The following is a 23,968-nucleotide window of genomic DNA, read 5'->3' as shown; positions in this document are numbered from 1 at the left end:
AATATAACAAAGAATATGATAAACCTGTACTTCTAGGCTTGTAGGCAATCCACCCCCCCCCCCCCCACTATCCATGAAAAAGAAAATGTTTCTTATATACACTCATGTCGGGGATGTCCAGGTATACAGTTGACTAGTTAGAAAAAAATTTGATCGTGAAAAAGCTTGGTAGCCCAGATGAGCTGCGCTTACGGTGGTGTTACACGGAAATATTCGGGCATCATGATGCTAAATAAAGAAAATCATGGAATTGTCGGGCAAAAATTTGAAAAAGATTCGGGCAAGCTACTGCATATTTATATATATATATATATATATATATATATATATATATATATATTTTTTTTTTCCTCCTCTTAGGCTGCCCGAATTTTTCAGGACTTTTGCCCGAATTTTTTGTCCTCTGGAAATTGGGGGGGCAGTCTGCCCCCTGCCACCCCCGCCTCGTACGCCTATGCTTGACAGGTCACTTACTGCCTGACAACATTTAACATCAAGGTGACGACATAGAATTTCATACTCAATAGCACAAAATGGAACGGATCGATAAAATGTACAAAGAACAAAAGGAGGTACAATATATATATATATATATATATATATATTTTTTTTTTTCTCCTCTTAGGCTGCCCGAATTTTTTTTTTTTTGGGGGGGGGGGTCAGTCTGCCCCCTGCCCCCCGCCTCGTACGCCTATGCCACCATTAACAAGTCTTAAAAGCTAACATACATGCTGGCGTTTGCACAAAATCCTATTATAATACAACTAATAGAATAATATATATGCAATCGTACTGAATTGCGAGAAGGGTTATGATAAAGTTAAAAAGGCACGAATAATCATCATGGTATCCAGAGGTTCATATAGTTTATTAAAAATTGTTTTTAGTTTGTTTTGTTAATCCATAAGCCCTTACGGGTTTCTCCCACATTTGTGGTCGCAAATAACTGCTGATTATTATTATTATTATTATCTAAGGTCAAATGTATAGGCTATATTCTAAGTGTAGTTTGCTGGCGATGAGGTATGCAAATCCTTGGATTGCCCTCTAGATAAGCACGTGCATGTACCACCTCGAGCACATTTAACCTTTTACGCCATGCTGCTTCATTATTATATCTAGAACATGAATATTCTGGAATCAATCAACTGTTTCAATTTATGCTCGGGGAGGACCTTGAACACGACTAAGAAGGGCGGGGTTTAATGCCTTCTTACTCTCTTCACTTTTTGAGATCTGCTAAAGAGAGTACACGAAGCCTGGCTTTTAAAAAAAATGGCAAGTGAAGTACATCAACCAACTTTCCTATTTCACCTAACACCCTCAAGAAGACCTTTTACTTATTTTTCGGCACTGTTTATTGTGCCCTTGACCACTGGCGGATCCAGGGCCTTTGTTTGGGAGGGGCCAAAGTGGCATTAGAGTGATATGGGGGAGGGGTCTAAGGGGAGGGTGTGCCCCCTTCCCCTTTGGAAAATTTTCTATTGCTAAATGCCCTCAGATGCAATTTGGTGCGACAAAAGTGTACAATGGTGATGTTAATTTACTTCTAAAAAATGTTTCCCAGGTGTAATTTTCTAAAATATTTATAAAACAAAGTTGGGATCATCTTTCTCAAGAAATTTTATTTCTCATAGGTTATAAATTTCTTACAACCAGCCTGTAACTGCAAAATGGTGTTAAACTGTAAATCCTCATGCTCATACATTTACATAGCTCCCAACTCTTGAGAAGGCAAATGCTGGTCCATGTCACGAATCGCCGTCCTGGGGAGGGGTATAAGGGGAGGGGATGTCCCCCTCCCCTTTTGAATTTTTTTGGAATCCTGGTGATGTCTACATGTAAAATGGTGGCACTTAGAAAGGCTTTTGTCACCCAAAATTTTCTGAGAAATATGCATTTTTTTGTGTGTAACATCAATAAATTGAATAGCAGGTGATAATTCATTCTTTCCCGTGGCATGAAAATGTTCGCTGCTCGCCCCAATGAAAAGAAATATAGGCTAATTTGAGGTTCAAATGATGCTGTAAAGGAGGTTTTATACTCTATTATGCTAAATGCGAAAGAAATGATGGTTGCTAAGTCAAAATTTGATGCAAATTTTATTTATGTATACTTGACAATTACAATGCGGTTTTTTTCGGACGCTTGTGCGGGTCAGCGGGTTTGGGTGTTAGAATGCGGGTCTAATTCCCGCGAATTGCGGGTCAGTTGGGAGCTCTGCATTTAATTTTAATCCAGAAAACGAACAGGTTTAGATTAGTCTACCACTGCTAATCCTCTCGATTTTTTTAATTTCCAATCATACGATTTAGCGGATGTTCGGAAACACTTTTTGCCTCACCTTTGGGGGGGGGCATGGCCCCCCTTGCCCCCCCCCTTGGATCCGCCAGTGCCCTTGACAGAGTTAGTTGTTTAAACCTTGCTTGCTGACAATGTGAACAAGGTTCTAGGAGGGATGCAGTGCATACTAATTAAGCCACTAACATAGATAACTTGGACAACTTTCATATCAGGATCCAGCAAATGGGTCGATAGCAAATAACCTTAGAAATGATGCTGATAGACACATCCAGATGGACACAATAAGTAAGCTATTTAAACACAAGGTTTTGGTACTCGTTATGAAATTTCATCATATGCGGCTAGATATTCATCCCAAGTGACCTACTCGAGAGATTATGATTACAAGGTTTCCAAACATCGACCTTGGATGAACCGAATGACCTTTATCACCTAAAAACAACAACAGGGTTTATTTAGATAACATGGAGCCTCCACATACTCATTATGAGATACAGCCAAGATTCCTTGCTTGAGATATCAGGTTTACAAATTTTTGACCTTTGATAACATAATATGACCCTTGACCTCCAACAAACCAATAGGGTTCATCTACATAATATGGAGCATCCTAAGATGTCTGTAGTTTTAGGTTAGTCCTATAGTGATTTGCTGCTATTAAGTGTGTTAGGCATTTGCTAGTAATTGATACTGTTTTAAAGAGAGCACCGGGGTATCTTGTGACATACAGCAATCTGGCAATATGTTTTTTTGCGAACATGTATTGACACGAAAAACTGTCTGCTATTAATTTAAGAACAACAGAAGAAATAATGGAGAGCATTGTAGTCCGGTTACCACAGTTTTATTCTCACAGATTACAGTTAAAGCCACACTTGAATAAAATATCCAAGAGTGATCAAAGAACTCTAAATTAATATACCATCAAAAGAATAGAAGATTCAATACCAAAATATAAGTATCAGCAAAATACCACCATGTACAAAATGCATATTTTGAAATTAAATGAGTCTGAAGTACAAAAAAAAAGAGACTTTGGATAGAAGTATTTCCAAAGTTAGGAATGACTTTTCATAAATCTTATTGATAAAACTTGACTGTTCAGCAACAATAGTCTACACTATTGATCATTGGTAGAGGTGGGGTAAGTGTGGGTAGGGATGTGGTAAGGATGGAAAGGGATTGGGTAAGGGTGGGTAGGGGAAGGGGTTGGGTAAGGGTAGTCATGCTAGGGGTAGGGTTTGGGAGGGCGTACATTTTCTTTAACATTTTAAACTCTATTGCAATGGAAATGATTACTAATTATCAAAAGGAAATCATCAATAATAATTCAAAGATTGATCTATTATGTAAATGTAGCTTGCATAAGATAAATCAGAACAAAGATCTAAATATATTATCCCTATATTTCAAGGAAACCTCTGTAAATCTCAGAAAACGAGGGCGTATAACTTGCCAATCACTTTTTTTTAATACTGACTGAGATATTGAAACATTGTACATGGGGTCATTTTGTGATGCCATGAAAATGAATTAGGAAAATATTAAATTTTTTAAATCCCTTTTTGTTTTGTTTAAATTGTAAGATGCTATTGATGGATGTTGTCATATTCAGAGATGGATGTAACTTGACCTTTGACCCTTCACATACCCAGACGTGCACCAGGATTATACATGACCCCTGAATGTTTTTACACAAGGTATCATTTTAGTGTTCATAGTTTGTGTAGCAATTTTGAAGGAAATTCTGACCTTTGCCTCTTATGCTATACTGTGGTTCATGTGTACAAAAACCATTTATGCATATCTTTGCACATGCATAGCATTTGGACAACTTTGCATCCCATTTTGCTATGCGACACCAGATAAATGATTTCCTGGTACATTCTAATTAGTTTGCTGTACTGTTGCATCTAAAATCTTCACAGTATTGTTTATATGATTGGTATTTCACTCTTCAGGCTGTCCTCACTATTTTTCTTAGTAAAACATAGCAAAATATTCATTTCAATGTTACATAGTGAAGGATGGCAGAGTTCACAGATTTCTTGCTACTACTAACAAAACAAATAATGAAATGTAAGACATGATTAAGTAAGTTTTATATTGACTTCTTCAATAGAATTGTTAGCAGCCTTATACATAGAGGCAAAAATATCAGCAATATTCAAGCTTATGGTGAAGGCAAATGATGTTTTTATCCAAGCTGTATATTTTTTCAGTTCTCATTTTTTTGGACCTCTGTAGACTTCCATAAAACCTGTACAGTAGGGTTCTTGAACCAAATTTTGGTAGATATGCAACAAAGTATGACTTTCATTCACCTCCACATAAAAGAACATGTTAATTGTGCTCGTGCACTTACTATAAAGGTGAAATCTATATAAGAGATATAAAAGTTCATTCAGGGTTAACATTTGAGTTACACTGTATACCTTTCATAGTTTTTTGGATCTGTGACCTCCACATAACACGACAGTGTTCTTGAAAGAATTCTTTCACTCAGGTGGATTAACAAAGACAAATACTAAGTTTGTCAAGCCTTACTTTGGAGTTTTTGTGTATATACACAATTTTCAAATTCAAAAAGGTTTTGCTAATGAAACTGAACATTGCCATTGCCATAAAACAATGGAAGCTATAAACTTGTTTCCGGAAGTCACCAGCTATATCGCTGTTCAAATTTCCCTTTATATTTGGAATTTAATTTTTAACTGACCTGGCAGCATCAATTTTGACATGATGGTCAAGCCTGTCTATAGAAAAACAGTCCTCCTAAAATGCATTCCAGATATTTGTCCCCTGTTTTTGGCCCAAAACAGGGGAGATTGAATGTCTACCCAAGTTGGTAAAGCTAGCCATACTGAACGCTCCTCTCCATAAATTCATCATTAAACACAGTGTATTATTTCAGTTGTCAAGCCAAACTTGTCATCACACACAGGAGTGCTGGCCGTTAGAGCACTTGTGTTTACAATCATACGGTGGCTGGTCAATTAATTTGCTGCACTTAAGGAAGAATCATAATGGCAGTACTTGGGGTAGTTTATGCTATCAAGTAACATATTATTAATGCTTGAGGGAATATGAGGAGGACTGTTTTTCTATAGGCAAGTCTTGGCCATCATGAGTGGGATTAAAATGGGCCTAGAACTGTTACTAACCCTACTACAGAGCAATGGAAAAGTATTGAATTTGAAGAAATGGGTAGGAGTTCCTGTATTTGATTGCTTTTGCAGCAAGGGGGGTATCTGATGAAAAAAAAAAGTTCAAGTAAGTTAACAGAAGGGATTGCTTCCTCCATCATTTTATATATGCTGTACTGAATCCATAATATGTACAGTGCACAATGTCTATCTGCATAACAGTATTCGCTAAACCTCTGAATGATACAATGAATAAAGTACTCACTCCCTGTTGGTTATAATCCCCAATGGCCGGCTATCTGATCAGGAGCAGACCGATGATCAAATGTGAACACAAACGAGATTGTGGTACGACCACATATTTGAAGTTTTGAAAACAAGGCAAGTAATAAAAATTAAGGAAACAACCAAGCCATTAGTTAACAATATGTGAAAGAAGATGAAAAACAAAATTAGTTGATAAAAATATAGACAACTTTTTATCATAGTTTTGAAGTTAACCACGTACAGGCTGACATATACTTGACAATCACCAGTAGGTCGCCACACATCCAGCATTCCTTAAGGTTCACCTGAAAAAGAATGAAAGTCTGGCTTTGAATGTGATAAATATAAACCTTTCAAACTTCAGTAAGAATTCTCAACTCCAGGCCTTGCTTATATCTTAGAAACTTGACGTTTTTATGTGATTCTTACAATCAATAATTGGTATTTGCAATGTACCTACTAGTTCTTTAGTTGGTTCTCAAAAGAAGAAAAGGGGAGTTTTGTAATTAGTATTGACCATTTGCCCTCTCCTTTTTACAGTGGCAACTGGTTGGGTAAAGCATCGGTGTTAAACTATCACTAAACTAACTACATTTCATCGTGTCCTTCCAAGTCGGCTGGTTGTTGGACTCATCAGGTGCGGATTATGTAAGACCTTAACAGGTAAACTTCTATACCTATTTTAACACAAATAGGGATTCTATTTCTTCACTATTTCAGATTAACCTGCAAGAATTTGTCAAGACCCTTTATAAGGTGTGTTCCCATTTTCTCTGTACTACACTTTTCTCTATTTACCAACTGTGTGGGATATAACCATGACTAAATTTGCATCTTCCAATCAAGACTGTCCTTGATTACTTTGATTAAAATTTTAATTTAGTTTGCACTGAACTTAAGAATACCTACTTTCTGTGCAAGTCGTTCCCGAAAATGCAGCTGGACACTCACAGGAAAAGTTGTCATCCCCGTCGTCAGTACAGGTACCACTATTCTCGCAGGGATTTGGAGTACAGGGATTCACAGCTGAAATAGTAGGAAAAGGGCACAGATCAATGGCAAACCAGTAGCATGTTTGTACATGTAAACCTTGTAAAGGCTAGTACGGGTACTGAACATGAATTTCACCAGTCCTTACATCAATTGCCAAACGTCAAGCATTGTATTGTTTGCCAAATAAGAAACCTCTCTTCAATAAGTAATTATGAAAACAAAATCAATGTGATTCTGTGTTAGTGAAATACATATTTTCTTCACTATGCCACACTAAACCTCAGGGACTTTCAAGACCTTCAACAGAGTTGTTTCCTTTTATTCCATACACTTTCCTGGCTTTTGCAAAATTTCCCAACTGTGTGGGTAACCATGATTTAATGCATCTTTCCTACCAAACTTACAAAAATCGAAAATTATAAACAAAAAGCAGGAAGTTCTCTTGAAATCCCTTCCCTGCCACTTTATGGGCTATATATCCAATGAAACTAGTATGAGATCTCTGGTTACATGTGGTATGCAAGAACCTATGGCTCATAGTATAATTAGTTATTGCCATGGCTTCTGACAGGTACCCACAACAATGAAAGAAGCTATATAAGGATTGCCACCGACTAAAGGGCTGGATATAGCTCAGTTCGTAGAGCGCTTGGCTTGTAAACCAGAGGTCACTGGTTCATATATCTCATATTCTAGCTTAATTAAATTTCTTTGCTTTCTTTCCAAAAAAATCCCTGATTAGGATTGTAAGTTTAATTAAATTTAGAATACTTTACCTTCAGTGCAAGTCGTTCCAGAAAATCCAGCTGGGCACTCACAGGAAAAGTCATTGTCGTTGTCATCGTCATTATCAGTACAGGTACCACCATTCTCACAGGGACTGGCGGAACAGGGATTTCGGGCTGAAATATCGTACAAAGAGGCACAGAACAATGGTTACATGGTCATCAAATAACTTTTCATACACGTACAGATGAATGTCTCATAAGTACAGACATTCCAAGCCAAACGATATTTAAAAAAAAGAAGAGGAAATTAATGTCAAAATTTCAATCATTGAGTAATAATACTCCATCTGATATCTGTAGTTGCAATTTCAAGGTTTCCACAGAGTGTTGATGTTTCAATTCTACACAAAATAAATGTTAAACTCCACTGAAACACTGACAATGCTGTATGTGTCACTCATTGATTATAAGATATATGTATGAGATTTCATCTCATATATCTTACCTGAGATAATGTGTGTACTTTAACTGACCTGCAATGACCTCTGAAAAACTCTGAACAGAATAGCATTCATCAAACCTATATGGTGTATCTACATCCTTAGTATATATGAAAGACTATCCAAGTTTGCCATATTTAGATACTGTGCTAATTAGTAGCTGAATTACACAGTATTTGACCCTGCTGACCTCTGTAGAGCTATTGGCTTTATTATATTAAAGCCAATGGGGAACAAATCACTCAATATCGTAAATTCCTACGCCAAGTACGACTTTTGTCCTCCAAGTTTCATTTTCTTTAGATGTAATTTTTCTGACTTTGACCAATGCAGACCACATGTGACCTTTGAATTCCAATCAAAACTACATACCCCTGTAACCGCTACATAAACTATTGCAGGTTCATCTACTTGTAGGAGCATGGAGCTAGCTCCATGTAATGTGAGCATCCACTGCTAGTTATAAGATACATCATCATTTTTCCCTAGCTATCTTGTTTGATAATTTCTTGACATTTGCTGACTTCAAATGAACTTTGACCTCTAAAACATGGTTATATCCACATGCATGAGATTCATCCCTTGTTTTGATACCAGGTGTACTCAATTATCAAGCTTTGACCTCTGATGAACTAAATGACACTTGAACTCCACTAAACTCCACCTTTATCCATTACGTAATTATGGCAAAACCCATTGATGGAAGTTCACTTCTTGGTAAACACCATGTTTTAGAACTTATTGTAGATTTTGACCTCTGATGACCACAAAATGACTTTTGAAGTAATTAATCCAAGATTCCAAGCTTGAGTTACTGTGTTTGCACAATATCACTTGCTCACATCATCACACTACAATTTGCTTCCATCTGCCTTTGGCAAACAATGAAAAGAGACAACTAAACCTACAATCAGTTTAGACTGATGTAGCTGTGCACCTGATGATGCAATTGATTAGTAATCAGGACAGCAAAGAAGACAATGTGGTTTTTGAAAAGTGAAGCGAGAAGATACCTATACAGTATAAGAAATATTTGATCGCATGTATTGGTTATTCCAGTTCATAGTGCTATTCAAACAGAGGGCTACACCACATGTTTGACTTTTCATGTAACATTCAGATCAGATGCCATCAAATACATGTGTGTACACATTATTTTGTACATTAAAAGACTTTGACATGGGATACTTAATGTACATTGCTGGTTCCTTTTAATGAGAGGTATATTCTCTTCCCACCAGATTCCCTTCAGTAATACTAGTGCAAACATTCTGTGGAGAACACCAGTTTAAGTATATCTTCTCATTTCAGAAGGTATAAACATATAGGTGCATGACCAATACTTTATAACCTGAAAATCTGCTTCAAGCCCAATCCTTGGGCAATGTAAGACTATAAAGTATATCACTGAGTTATATAAGAGTGTGGGTCTATGCTGAGAAAATTTACTCTTATTGAAATGTCACATGTTTCCTTAAGATTTTAAGCAACTGTTGTGAATGGTACACTGATAAAAATAGACTGGTTCAATTGTATCTGATGTGGTGAAAACTGCAAACACAAACCATCTGTCTTAAAGCACAAATTTAGGCAGAAATTTGGGTTTGATATGCCATATCCACAACCTTGCAACAGGTTTAAATGCCTTGTGTTACAAGAACAGCAAATACATGAAGTTGCAGATCTCATCCCAAAATTTGGGTATAAAGGCACAAATCCAAAATTCATTGAAACGATGCAGTCAAACCAGTACCTCCGCATTGCAGAGTTTCCGCTAAGCCGCTATGACGCGATTTTGACGCAATGGCTTGCCGATTTGATGCACTGGCGTTCAGAGAGAAAGAAAATAAAAAAGAGGGTTTCATTTTCTCCTGAATTTTATACAGTGTGAATGAAAAAAAAACGTTTCAAAAGGCATGGTGTTCAGAACTTCCAACGTGAAGTGAAGTAATTATTACTGTAAATTGTTTCCAATTTATTGTCAGAAATGTTAAATAAGCGATCGTTAACTTTACCGTAGCTATGTTTTTCTATACAGTCACCCAGATTCAGCTTGATTGCTGTAATGCTAAATCATATAACGTAATGTGCAATGATGCATTAATTGCCTACACTCGTGGTTCGCACTACCAGTGTACTAAATATAATATCTGTATAGCCTACGTTACATTACATTGCAACAGGGTGAGAAATAAGCGGGGGCCACGGGTGGTTCGCGCTAGCAAGTGCTAAAAATCCCTCTGAGAGCACTATTGCGAGGGCGAAAAAGAAAAGAGAAACATAAGAAAATCGCCCTCGTAATATCAGGTATCTGTGTAACTTTAATTGTGAAATGCTTTTGCTTTAGCTAGGGTTTGCAGTAGCAGCGCGAATCGCGCAAACAGTTCACACAATCACCGGGAACCTCTCGCACAGTCACTGGCAAATTACGGCTTCCACTAAGCAATTTCAGTACCAGAGACAATAACCTAAATCCCCACAAATCTCCGACCACATGGTAGCCTAACTTCACACTAAGTCAACATGGAAATCTAATTTAGCCATCGGTTTATTCGCTCAAGTTGTGTCCCAAATAAAAAATAAAAATACCAGAAAAACTGCAATCTTCGACCACATGTTAGCCTAACAACCACACTAAGTAAATGGGAAATGTAGCCTAACCATCGGTTTGCAAAAAAAACTTTAAATTCGATTACTTAAGCGGTATAATGGTTTTAAATTTGGTGGTGATTCCACACACGTAAAAATACATGATTTAAGGAAAGGGCACCTTCAGCGGATTTAAACCTTTGTTTTCTATTTCAGTTGATGGGTTATTGGTTTTTCGTCATATATTCGGTGGATTGACGTTATTTGCTAAACGATCGCAAATTTTGGCAATTAAACTTTTAATGGATTTGCTATACGGTCGCAGCATTATAGAAGAAGGTTATTGTGCTTACTTGATCTTGATGAATGCTTACAACCATTTCCGTAAACAGCATATATTGAACTTTGGAAAAGAGCCCCCTAAACCTTAAAAAAGCTCTCGTAAATACATTAAGGAGGGCGTTTTTAACTTTTCATTTTCAAAAATAGCCCCCAAAAGCCAAATCTTAATTCCTACCCTGCATTGCAAGTGGTGCCCTATTTGAGCCAACTATAGCTTGTAAAAATAAAGCGTAATACGCAACAAACTAATTTATTATTATTTAGCAATCATCGTTTAAATAAAGCTCAGGGACAGGGTTCCATGCCTCAATATAAAATCAGACATTGGATTGGCCGATGATTAGTGCTAATACTGTCGGCAAAATTTATCATCATGAAAAGTCACAAAAGAATTGACCAATTGTGTTTTTGGCTCAATAAAAATAATTTGGCCAGAATTTTTGCCTGTCTTGTTTTCATATGAACCTTATACTTCACTGAAAAGAAACAATTGTAAATTCCTCATCAACTTTGACAAGACAAACTATTAATTTTGGTGATATGCGGGCTGACATGCCTCCACATTTTACAAACAACATATCATTTTATGAATGAATGTTATAAACTTTTTTGACGACTTTGTACATCGTCACACTACCTTTTTATCAATCGAAGCAAATGGACAAATTAATCTGTGAATCTATGACTATCACTTTACTACGCAAAAGGCCCAGTATTTTTTTTCTTCAAACAGGAAATTTCATTACGAAATCCCTTTATAAGCATAGACCCCAGGGGCGTAGCCAGTATGTAGCACTGTAGGCCCTGTCCTACACTTTTTTGGCCAAGTTACCTTTTTTTTAAAACATACAAATCCATAAGCTTGCTGGACATGTTTAAGAGTCTAGACAGGAAAAACTATTGAAATGAACGTAGCAAGAATATGGCTAAATTAGGTGACCTATTCTTCTGTCATCTAGGCTGTAATTTCTATCGTGTGCCGTTTCATTCAACACTCTACCCACACTAGCACTCTACGAAAAAGACTAGGATCCGATCTTGTCAGTTTTTTAACATCTAGTTAAGAACACGTTTACGTAGATAATATTTCAGTTGAGAAACATTCCAGTCAAATAAGCCTATCGTGGATTAGCAGACTTTATAGAGCTGCAGCACTTTGTTGCCTGTTGTTGCCTGTTGTCATGATCGGCGTTCCAAGTTCCAAAACAGCCTTTTCGATAAGCATTTACTAGCTACAGTTGTATCAAAGACACTTACTGGCTATAATTGTATCAAAGACATTTCTGGCCTATCTTTGTATCTTCAAGGATCAGAAGTTGAAAAGTAAGACTACTCTGTACATGTACCTTGCTAATTTTAAATACATTATGTAGTTTTGAATTACGTACTATTTTAAATTGTTTGTTTTTTGGGTTTAAAGTGATATTGAATGAGGTGTCTCAAGTTAGCAGAGGCCAGGGAACCAGAATGAACACTCGGGAAGGGCCGTTTCCGGCCATCTGGGGGGTTTGTAAAACCAAAAATTTCCTTGTACGCTCCGCTCAGATAGTCTACAACTTTGAAAATCCTGGCTACGCCCCTGACCCCTCCCCCAGGCAAGTAGTGAGTCAAACGGTCAGATATTAGCCATTTTGACTCAATGGGAAATTTCTTAGAGGAAACACTTTCAGCTATATTATGGTCTGATCGTTTAATTTGTGACCATTGTCATGTTACATCAGTTAATGCATTGAACGTATGTAGTCTGTGGTATCCTACAATTGTGTTCGAATATACAAATCCATGCATTCACCCATCCATCTATTCCCATCAACCCATCCACCCACCAATATTATAAAACGAAAGACTGTATAATGGAAATGATTTTGGTCATTTCAAAAGTTTAATCGTTAAAATTATAAGTCAAATTAGAGTACACACTTTGTGCGCAGGGTGATCCACCACAGAGATTCGAGGCTGAAACTAACGAAGAAAAAGAAAGACAAGTACTTTGAGATTATGATATAGGACAAATTTATTAATGTAAGCTTCAGAAGAGTATAAGTTATATTACTTCACAACCATAAAAGCTGAAACTACACAGCAGCCGAAATGATGACGATGGTGATCTATGTATCTGAAATCTGTAAGCAATTAGTGTAACTTTCTATTTTGAAAATGAAATGCTGTTTAAAAATGGAGGATTAACTATATGGATTTCACGATAACGATTCTTCTTGCTCAAAGCTGTTAAGCAGTTAGAAATAGGGAGAAAATAAAGTAATGAAATTGTGATTAAGACATTAATGTAGGCTATAACTTGAAACAAGAAATCCAAAAATGCATTGAGGGTTTCAAGGACTTAAATGGCAAGTACGTACTGTACCCGAAATCTGAAAGGTCCCTTTGCCATTGCAATTTATTGTGCTGTTAAATCAACAGGAAATGAGCATTGAACTCCAGCACAAACAATAACACTTTTGTTCTTAGTATTAAAGATACTCATACACAGTATGAGATAGATCCTACATAGTTTCCCCATTCTGTTGTGCTTACAAAATTTGCAAAACATGACTGCTGACCAGAAGCGGTGACCTTTGATCACCAATGAAAACAACAGGATTCATCTTGCTAATATGGAGAGTCAATAAACTAAATATGATGCTGACTAACAGATTCTATTCATCAGACCTCAAATGAACTTTGACCTCCATTAAGAACAAAGGTTTCATCTACTCAATATGGGCTATTAATTCACACATATTAATCAGAACAGGGTTTTGTTACCAAATAGCGTATGCAATAAATTGGTTTCACATATTTAAGACAGGGTCACTTCAGCATGTAGTAAACCTATCCTTTAGTGTAATAACAGGAGATGTGCAGTAGGGCATCAAATTAATGGTAAATCTTTATAACTTTACTTAATGTTTAGATGAGAGATTGTGCAAATGGATAGGTAACTTGATCAATTCATGACGTTGACCCATCTTAATCAAATTTATCAAATTAGTAGAAACTAGAAGAAATAAGAAAGTACATACTTTGTTCACAAGTTGTTCCAAAACGTCCGAATTGACACTGACAGAAAAAGTTATTGTTATTGTAAACAATATCAAAACAGGTACCACCATTCAGACACGGATTAGGGTTACATACATCAGGATCTGTAATCAATGAACGTTTATTTACATGTTTACACCAATCATATATCACACAGATTGTGATTAAAAAATGGTGGCTTTAATTACTGAAAAATGTACACACAGAAAAATAATACAATTATTTTGTAACCAAATGCTCTAAGCATTTGAGGTCTTACATTAACATCTGAAACTTCCTATATGGTATAAAAGTTCAATCTGTTTAAAATGAAAAATATAAACTGCATCAGTTCACACTAATGATTGAAAATATACGAGAACATACTTTCTTCACATGTTGTTCTCGAAAATGCAAATGGACACAGACAGAAAAAGTTGTGGTTATTGAAAAATAATACAATTCCTTTTAAACCAAATGCTCTAAGCATTTGAGGTCTATTACATTTATCACACAAGGAAACTCTGGCAGTAGCTAATCTTTCTTAAAAAAGGACAAACAGGCAGTAGGGCTTTAATACTCATCTGAAACTTCTTTTTTATTTAAACTTTCAATCTGCTTAAATGAGAATGTAGAAGCTGCATCATTTCACTTTAATGATTGAAAATATATAAGAACATACTTTCTTCACATGTGGTTCCTTCATATCCAGATAGACACAGACAGAAAAAGTCATTGATATTGAAAGGAGAATCAATACAAGTACCACCATTCAGACAAGGATTAGGGTTACATACAAGACCTGTAATCAATGAAAGTTTATTTACATGAATACACAACTCATTCACACATATTGTGATTAAGATAATGTTGGCAAAAACTTTAAAATGTACTCAAGCGAAAACAATTAAATTCATCTTTTACCAAAAGCTCTAGGCATTTGATGTCTCATTATTACCACAATGAAATTTAAGCAAGTAGCTTATCTTTCATTTCTAAAGAAGGGACAAATGAGCAGGAGGACTTTAATACTCATCTGAGACTTCCTATATATTTTAAACATTTCAATCTGTTTAAATAAAAATATATAAACTGCATCATTTCACATAAATGATTGAAAATAAATGAGAACATACTTTTTTCACATGTGGTTCCTTGAAATCCAGATAGACACAGACAGAAAAAGTCAAAAGTGCAATAAATTGGTTTCACATATTTAAGACAGGGAAACTTCAGCATGTAGTAAACCTATCTTTTAGTGTAATAACAGGAGATGTGCAGTAGGGCATCAAATTAATGGTAAATCTTTATAACTTTACTTAATGTTAAGATGAGAGATTGTGCAAATGGATAGGTAACTTGATCAATTCATGACGTTGACCCATCTTAATCAAATTTATCAAATTAGTAGAAACTAGAAGAAAATAAGAAAGTACATACTTTGTTCACAAGTTGTTCCAAAACGTCCGAATTGACACTGACAGAAAAAGTTATTGTTATTGAAAACAATATCAAAACAGGTACCACCATTCAGACACGGATTAGGGTTACATACATCAGGATCTGTAATCAATGAACGTTTATTTACATGTTTACACCAATCATATATCACACAGATTGTGATTAAAAAATGGTGGCTTTAATTACTGAAAAATGTACACACAGAAAAATAATACAATTATTTTGTAACCAAATGCTCTAAGCTTTTGAGGTCTTACATTAACATCTGAAACTTCCTACATGGTATAAAAGTTCAATCTGTTTAAAATGAAAAATATAAACTGCATCAGTTCACACTAATGATTGAAAATATACGAGAACATACTTTCTTCACATGTTGTTCTCGAAAATGCAAATGGACACAGACAGAAAAAGTTGTGGTTATTGAAAAATAATACAATTCCTTTTCAACCAAATGCTCTAAGCATTTGAGGTTCTACATTTATCACACAAGGAAACTCTAGCAGTAGCTAATCTTTCTTAAAAAAGGACAAACAGGCAGTAGGGCTTTAATACTCATCTGAAACTTCTTATATATTTAAACTTTCAATCTGCTTAAATGAGAATGTAGAAGCTGCATCATTTCACATTAATGATTGAAAATATATAAGAACATACCTTCTTCACATGTGGTTCCTTCATATCCAGATAGACACAGACAGAAAAAGCCATTGATATTGAAAATAGAATCAATACAAGTACCACCATTCAGACAAGGATTAGGGTTACATACAAGACCTGTAATCAATGAAAGTTTATTTACATGAATACACAACTCATTCACACATATTGTGATTAAGATAATGTTGGCAAAACTTAAAAATGTACTCAAGCGAAAACAATTAAATTCATCTTTTACCAAAAGCTCTAGGCATATGATGTCTCATTATTACCACAATGAAATTTAAGCAAGTAGCTTATCTTTCATTTCTAAAGAAAGGACAAATGAGCAGGAGGACTTTAATACTCATCTGAGACTTCCTATATATTTTAAACATTTCAATCTGTTTAAATAAAACTATATAAACTGCATCATTTCACATTAATGATTGAAAATAAATGAGAACATACTCTCTTCACATGTAGTTCCTTGAAATCCAGATAGACACAGACAGAAAAAGTCAAAAGTGCAATTAATTGGTTTCACATATTTAAGACAGGGACACTTCAGCATGTAGTAAACCTATCCTTTAGTGTAATAACAGGAGACGTGCAGTAGGGCATCAAATTAATGGTAAATCTTTATAACTTTACTTAATATTTAGATGAGAGATTGTGCAAATGGATAGGTAACTTGATCAATTCATGACGTTGACCCATCTTACTCAAATTGATCAAATTAGTAGAAATTAGAAGAAAATAAGAAAGTACATACTTTGTTCACAAGTTGTTCCAAAACGTCCGAATTGACACTGACAGAAAAAGTTATTGTTATTGAAAACAATATCAAAACAGGTACCACCATTCAGACACGGATTAGGGTTACATACATCAGGATCTGTAATCAATGAACGTTTATTTACATGTTTACACCAATCATATATCACACAAATTGTGATTAAAACATGGTGGCTTTAATTACTGAAAAATGTACACACAGAAAAATAATACAATTATTTTGTAACCAAATGCTCTAAGCATTTGAGGTCTTACATTAACATCTGAAACTTCCTATATGGTATAAAAGTTCAATCTGTTTAAAATGAAAAATAACACTGCATCAGTTCACACTAATGATTGAAAATATACGAGAACATACTTTCTTCACATGTTGTTCTCGAAAATGCAAATGGACACAGACAGAAAAAGTTGTGGTTATTGAAAAATAATACAATTCCTTTTCAATCAAATGCTCTAAGCATTTGAGGTCTATTACATTTATCACACAAGGAAACTCTAGCAGTAGCTAATCTTTCTTAAAAAAAGGACAAACAGGCAGTAGGGCTTTAATACTCATCTAAAACTTCTTATATATTTAAACTTTCAATCTGCTTAAATGAGAAGGTAAAAGCTGCATCATTTCACATTAATGATTGAAAATATATAAGAACATACCTTCTTCACATGTGGTTCCTTCATATCCAGATAGACACAGACAGAAAAAGCCATTGATATTGAAAGGAGAATCAACACAGGTACCACCATTCAGACAAGGATTAGGGTTACATACAAGACCTGTAATCAATGAAAGTTTATTTACATGAATGCACAACTCATTCACACATATTGTGATTAAGATAATGTTGGCAAAAAGCTTAAAAATGTACTCAAGCAAAAACAATTTAATTCATCTTTTACCAAAAGCTCTAGGCATTTGATGTCTTATTATTACCACAATGAAATTTAAGCAAGTAGCTTATCTTTCATTTCTAAAGAAAGGACAAATGAGCAGGAGGACTTTAATACTCATCTGAGACTTCCTATATATTTTAAACATTTCAATCTGTTTAAATAAAACTATATAAACTGCATCATTTCACATTAATGATTGAAAATAAATGAGAACATACTCTCTTCACATGTGGTTCCTTGAAATCCAGATAGACACAGACAGAAAAAGTCAAAAGTGCAATAAATTGGTTTACATATTTAAGACAGGGACACTTCAGCATGTAGTAAACCTATCCTTTAGTGTAAGAACAGGAGATGTGCAGTAGGGCATCAAATTATTGGTAAATCTTTATAACTTTACTTAATATTTAGATGAGAGACTGTGCAAATGGAAAGGTAACTTGATCAATTCATGACGTTGACCCATCTTACTCAAATTGATCAAATTAGTAGAAATTAGAAGAAAATAAGAAAGTACATACTTTGTTCACAAGTTGTTCCAAAACGTCCGAATTGACACTGACAGAAAAAGTTATTGTTATTGTAAACAATATCAAAACAGGTACCACCATTCAGACACGGATTAGGGTTACATACATCAGGATCTGTAATCAATGAACGTTTATTTACATGTTTACACCAATCATATATCACACAGATTGTGATTAAAAAATGGTGGCTTTAATTACTGAAAAATGTACACACAGAAAAATAATACAATTATTTTGTAACCAAATGCCCTAAGCATTTGAGGTCTTACATTAACATCTGAAACTTCCTATATGGTATAAAAGTTCAATCTGTTTAAAATGAAAAATATAAACTGCATCAGTTCACACTAATGATTGAAAATATACGAGAACATACTTTCTTCACATGTTGTTCTCGAAAATGCAAATGGACACAGACAGAAAAAGTTGTGGTTATTGAAAAATAATACAATTCCTTTTCAACCAAATGCTCTAAGCATTTGAGGTCTATTACATTTATCACACAAGGAAACTCTAGCAGTAGCTAATCTTTCTTAAAAAAGGACAAACAGGCAGTAGGGCTTTAATACTCATCTGAAACTTCTTATATATTTAAACTTTCAATCTGCTTAAATGAGAATGTAGAAGCTGCATCATTTCACATTAATGATTGAAAATATATAAGAACATACTTTCTTCACATGTGGTTCCTTCATATCCAGAAAGACACAGACAGAAAAAGTTGTTGTTAGTGAGAGAAGAATCAAAACAGGTACCACCATTCAGACAAGGATTAGGGTTACATACAAGACCTGTAATCAAAGAAAGTTTATTTACATGTTAACACTAATCATTCACACAGATTGTGATTAAGATAATGTTGGCAATAAAACTTAAAATATACATAGCATAGAGAAAATTAATACAATTCTTTCTTTACCAAATGCTCTTAGCATTTGAGGTCTCACATATATCACAAGGAAACTTAAGCAAGTAGTTAATTTTTCATTTGTAAAGAAAGGACAAATGAACAGGATGACTTAATTGAATCCTCAGCTGAAAACTTCCTATATATATTTAAACATTTAATCTGTTTAAATAAATATATATAAACTACATCTTTTCACATTAATGATTGAAAATATATGAAAACATACTTTCTTCACATGTGGTTCCTTCATATCCAGATAGACACAGACAGAAAAAGCCATTGATATTGAAAGGAGAATCAATACAAGTACCACCATTCAGACAAGGATTAGGGTTACATACAAGACCTGTAATCAATGAAAGTTTATTTACATGAATACACAACTCATTCACACACATTTTGATTAAGATAATGTTGGCAAAAACTTAAAAATGTACTCAAGCGAGAACAATTTAATTCATCTTTTACCAAAAGCTCTAAGCATTTGATGTCTTATTATTACCACAATGAAATTTAAGCAAGTATCTAATATCTCATTTCTAAAGAAAGGACAAACAGGCAGTAGGGCTTTAATACTCATCTAAAACTTCTTATATATTTAAACTTTCAATCTGCTTAAATGAGAATGTAGAAGCTGCATCATTTCACATTAATGATTGAAAATTTATGAAAACATACTTTCTTCACATGTGGTTCCTTCATATCCAGATAGACACAGACAGAAAAAGCCATTGATATTGAAAGGAGAATCAATACAGGTACCACCATTCAGACAAGGATTAGGGTTGCATACAAGACCTGTAATCAATGAAAGTTTATTTACATGAATAAACAACTCATTCACACACATTTTGATTAAGATAATGTTGGCAAAAACTTAAAAATGCACTCAAGCGAAAACAATTTAATTCATCTTTTACCAAAAGCTCTAAGAATTTTATATCTTATTATTACAACAATTAATGATTGAAAATATATGAGAACATATATTTTTCACATGTTGTTCCTTGAAATCCAATTGGACACAGACAGAAAAAATGTTGTTATTGAAAGGAAAATCAAAACAGGTTATCCCCAATTCATTAGTGAAGCTAGTTACATGGCAACGACTTACCTTCTGGAAAGATTCCTTATGTATTTTCCCGTGCCCTAACACCAACTATACTGCAACCTGCCGATGGCAGCTGGTCCTGCCAGCTCAGTCTGGTTAGATCCGGTGCCTTGGCCTGGTCATTCAGTACCACCCATAAACCCAGGGGTCTGTGGAGAAATGGTCGGTATCCAAAAGGTAAGTCCTTCCCTCGTAAGTAGCCCCACTAATCAAGTGGGGAGAACTTACATCGGGAACTCCTTACCTTCTGGACAAGATGCTGATGCAGCTTCCCACCGAAACCGGTGGTGGGAGCCGGGAACTCACCTAAATGTACCAGAGGCGAAACAATGCTAGATCAACTGAAACCTCCCAAACGACTGCAGTCCACCTGACACACAGTCATCCACGTGCCTCTGGGATCTGGATCTGAGCAAGCGGATGAGACCCAATGGATGGACCACCGAGAAAGGCGGAAGACATACGTGCTTCCTGGCGTATGACGTCCCGTGAAGGGATGAATGTGTTAGATGACTTCCAGGCAGCTGCCTGTAGGATCTCCTCTAGCGGAACCCCTTTATATAGTGCCAGAGAGACGTAAACATAGCCATAACGTCGTGCACCCGCATGCAGGGCCAAGGATCCCCTGGCATCAACCTTGCAATAATCTTGGTGATCCAGCATGAGATCATTTCTTTGGAAGCACAAGATTATGGCTTGTGCGAAATCACAAAGAGAGATGTACATGAACCCCGCAAGGGCTGCGTCCGGTGAAGGTACCACTTCAAAGAGCCGACCGGGCACCATACCTTATCCTCTGCGATGGAAGAGAAGGTATTAATAGAAGCTAAGAAGATAGGTGCCAGCAAGAAATCCACCTGCTGGGTCTTCGACAGGAAGGACAGGTCCGGAACCAGGTGCACCCAGTGCGGTTCAAATCTCATGTGTCCTACTGTAGCAGCACTAACAGTCCGTGAAGGGGGTTCCGACGTCGAGCAGATGCTGTCGCAAGAATGGTCAGGAGGGACAAGGGGGAAGGATTCTCGGGATCTCCGCCAGAAGGCCCAACAGCTGGGACCTCGTCCCACCTTGGCGTGTAGGAAAACGCTGTGGTGTTGTACTGTAGCATGGGAAAAGCCGCAGGTGTCCGCACCCTCTGCATTCCGGGAGCTTCAATACCCGGAACACCATCAGCAGCTCCAGGACATTGATGTGGGTCCATATTAACTTCTCTTCCCACATATGGGCCAGGGACACATCTTGTGCAAGGCTCGCACCTGTCGGGAGCATGAATGATGGGGAGCCGGTCGGAAACTCCTTTGTACAGATTCGCTTCTTGCACCACCACTAAATGATCTGGTCCAAGTGCAGCGTCGGATGTACTAGGACCTTCAGGTCTCGTGATAACAGGCTGAAAAAGGCAAGGAGATGGAACGTACTGGAGAGGCTGCATGTATAAGCGGCAAAGAGGGACCAGGTCCACCAAGCTTACCAGATAGCCCAACAGAACCAGTGACGCACAGGCAGGTAATGGGCGGGGCGGCGTAGATGGACAGACCTTTCTGACCCTGGTAAAGATCTATGTCCGCCCCTAGAGAAGTAATTTCCTGTGGCAGGACCAACGAAGAATTCTCTTGTTAATCAGCCACCCTTATGATGACGTCACGTCCAAGACCCTCTGGGTGACGGATACAAGGTCTTCCTGTGACTCCTTTCACAATCAACCAATCGTCTACATAGAAAAAAATCTGGACTCCAAGTCTTCTCAAAAAGGCTGCGACCCTGCGAACCAATCTGGTGAAGGTTCTGGTAGCCGGGGACAGGCTGAATGGAAGGGCCGTGAATCTGTAAGAAGTCCCGTTGTAACGGAAGGTCAAGAAGGGGCTGTGATCCACAAAGACCAGGACATATAGACAATGGATGACCCCTCCCCGGCCTCTGCCGGAAGTAGGAGGGGTTGGGTTTTCATTGGCCCAAAAGACTGAACGATCGAACTCTGAAGTGTGTCCTTTGGTCGTAGGCATCGAGGGCCCCCAAGGCAGCTAGAAGGCCGAATATGAACATCGACGTCTAGTAGGTTTCTTGGCTCTCCTGCAAAAAGGTGGCAAGGGAGGAGAAGGTTCTGTGGTCTTATGGAGGTTCTCTCCTCACTCTCCTCAACGACCTATTGGAACGAGCCTCCGAAGAGGTCTGATCTGGAATGGGGGCGCCCATAACAGCTGGGGGAAGGAGGTTTCGATGACGCAGGGACACTGTCAAGGCACCAAGAGAAAACTGATCAGTCGAATAAGTAGGGTCCGGTGCATTAGTTAGACCATAGAGGAATCTCGGTGTTTGCGGGTCACAAGAGGCACTCACAGAAATCTTAAGGAATAACCGGGCGGAACGATCGAAGCTCCCGAGGTCCTTCTCGGATTGGTGTGCCAATGTGGGCACCAAATGACAAACCGGAGCAGCGATCTCCCTCACATTAGAAATGCGAGCTTGTCCCTGTAGGACGAGGCGATCCCAGGCCTCCTGGGGCACTGGAGTGGAGCAAATAAGGGAATCATATTGTTCTTGGCTCACTCGTATCAGCCTGTCGAGGTCACGTGGATAAGCTGACCAGGCTCGATCCGCCAAGCAGGTGAACCGTTCCCCAACCTCTTCGTCTACGAGTACAGAAGGGTAAGGCTGACATCGAAATCTGAGCTAGGAGCACCTGGCAGGCTGAGCTGAGACATAATCTTGAATACTATAATAATCTTGATTATCTTGAACAGAGAGAACGTCCCCAGACGGTTCAAAGACCAGGCAAGGAGAGGTAAGGCGGTCCCTGTCCGAGGGACTTAAAACACATGTAATTGAACCCTCACAGGGAGGGGGGGGGGACCAGGAGCAGGCAGGGAGGGGTGTTATGTCTGTAAGAATGACACTATCCGTATTACAAACAATTCAGAGGGATGGACCTCAATTTCCAGTTCCCAGATCAGAAAAGGAGCGATGGGATCTGTAGTAAAGCTCTGACAAAGGGCATCGACTGACTCCTTCAAGGCTGTGAGGAGGGAAACCACCGAGGGGTCCTCCGGCCGTACCGAAGAGTGGTGACGGGAGAAGCGTTTCTGTCTCCGACGGAACTCCTGTTCACTAAACGAGGACTGAGAAGAGGAGGATGCACGCCTCCGTTTCCTAATTTTCCTCTGACTTCTAGCGGGAGGACCAGCCGCTAGTTTCAGCAAGAGTCTGTGACGGATCCGGGCCTCCAGTAACGAGCGGGTGGCCACTCCACCGGGCATCGATCCATGACTGCACCGGTAATGTCAGAGGCTGATGGTGGCCAGCATTGTCGGAGCCTTTCTGCTATGTGCTCCTGTCATTGAAATCAGCAAGGGTGCTACTAGTAGTTGGGGGGGGGGGGAAGGAGGAAGTGAAGAAAGATCAGATCCAGACATTCCAGTGAGCAATTCCGCATAGTCAGATGAGCATGGGGCCAGACTACCTGGTGAAGCACCCCCCCCCCCGAGACCTCCCTGAGGTACCTGAGTGGAGGTACGAGCCCAGAATGAAGTAGAGTAATTCAGCAACCACACCCCTAGGAGCTCCCCTCGAAGAGTTATGGGCCAAAAACCATTGGAAAAACTTCCGTCGGACTAAACTCGGGCCCCACCTCCCAGTCAGAAATGACGAGGCCAAGATACCAGAGGGGCCTAGCTAGAGGGCCACTCAAAGGTAAACTCTGAACCAAACGGGAACCCTGAGGGTCCACAGATGAGGAAG

At 37.6% G+C, this 23,968-nt stretch overlaps 1 protein-coding gene and 1 long non-coding RNA gene across 14 annotated transcripts in view; one reads left to right on the top strand and one right to left on the bottom strand.

Annotated features, from left to right (window-relative positions):
• LOC139962558 (uncharacterized) overlaps window positions 1-23,968 on the top strand; it is a 35,304-nt gene that overhangs the window by 4,141 nt on the left and 7,195 nt on the right. For all 3 annotated transcript variants that reach the window (XR_011791266.1, XR_011791265.1, XR_011791264.1), the window contains exon 2: window positions 6,258-6,380. This is a non-coding gene — a long non-coding RNA (uncharacterized lncRNA). The remainder of the gene's footprint in view (window positions 1-6,257; window positions 6,381-23,968) is intronic.
• LOC139962402 (uncharacterized) overlaps window positions 3,139-23,968 on the bottom strand; it is a 67,055-nt gene continuing 46,225 nt past the window's right edge. For 7 of the 11 annotated variants that reach the window (XM_071962371.1, XM_071962321.1, XM_071962379.1 and 4 more), the window contains 14 exons: window positions 19,801-19,920; window positions 19,349-19,468; window positions 18,884-19,003; window positions 18,204-18,326; window positions 17,446-17,565; window positions 16,766-16,888; window positions 16,009-16,128; window positions 15,331-15,453; window positions 14,573-14,692; window positions 13,893-14,015; window positions 12,790-12,831; window positions 7,487-7,612; window positions 6,627-6,743; window positions 3,139-6,022 (listed from right to left, as the gene is read on the bottom strand). In XM_071962371.1, coding sequence (XP_071818472.1) covers window positions 6,012-6,022; window positions 6,627-6,743; window positions 7,487-7,612; window positions 12,790-12,831; window positions 13,893-14,015; window positions 14,573-14,692; window positions 15,331-15,453; window positions 16,009-16,128; window positions 16,766-16,888; window positions 17,446-17,565; window positions 18,204-18,326; window positions 18,884-19,003; window positions 19,349-19,468; window positions 19,801-19,920 — 1,508 coding nt within the window. In that variant the 3' untranslated portion in view covers window positions 3,139-6,011. The remainder of the gene's footprint in view (window positions 6,023-6,626; window positions 6,744-7,486; window positions 7,613-12,789; window positions 12,832-13,892; window positions 14,016-14,572; window positions 14,693-15,330; window positions 15,454-16,008; window positions 16,129-16,765; window positions 16,889-17,445; window positions 17,566-18,203; window positions 18,327-18,883; window positions 19,004-19,348; window positions 19,469-19,800; window positions 19,921-23,968) is intronic. The other 4 variants (XM_071962387.1, XM_071962347.1, XM_071962363.1 and 1 more) reach the window with 4 other exon arrangements.

This window comes from Apostichopus japonicus, chromosome 3 (genome assembly GCF_037975245.1).
Source record: "Apostichopus japonicus isolate 1M-3 chromosome 3, ASM3797524v1, whole genome shotgun sequence".
Classification (NCBI taxonomy): domain Eukaryota; kingdom Metazoa; phylum Echinodermata; class Holothuroidea; order Aspidochirotida; family Stichopodidae; genus Apostichopus; species Apostichopus japonicus.
The sequence above is the reverse complement of the archived record's forward strand: the minus strand, read 5'-3'. Positions and strand labels throughout refer to the sequence as shown.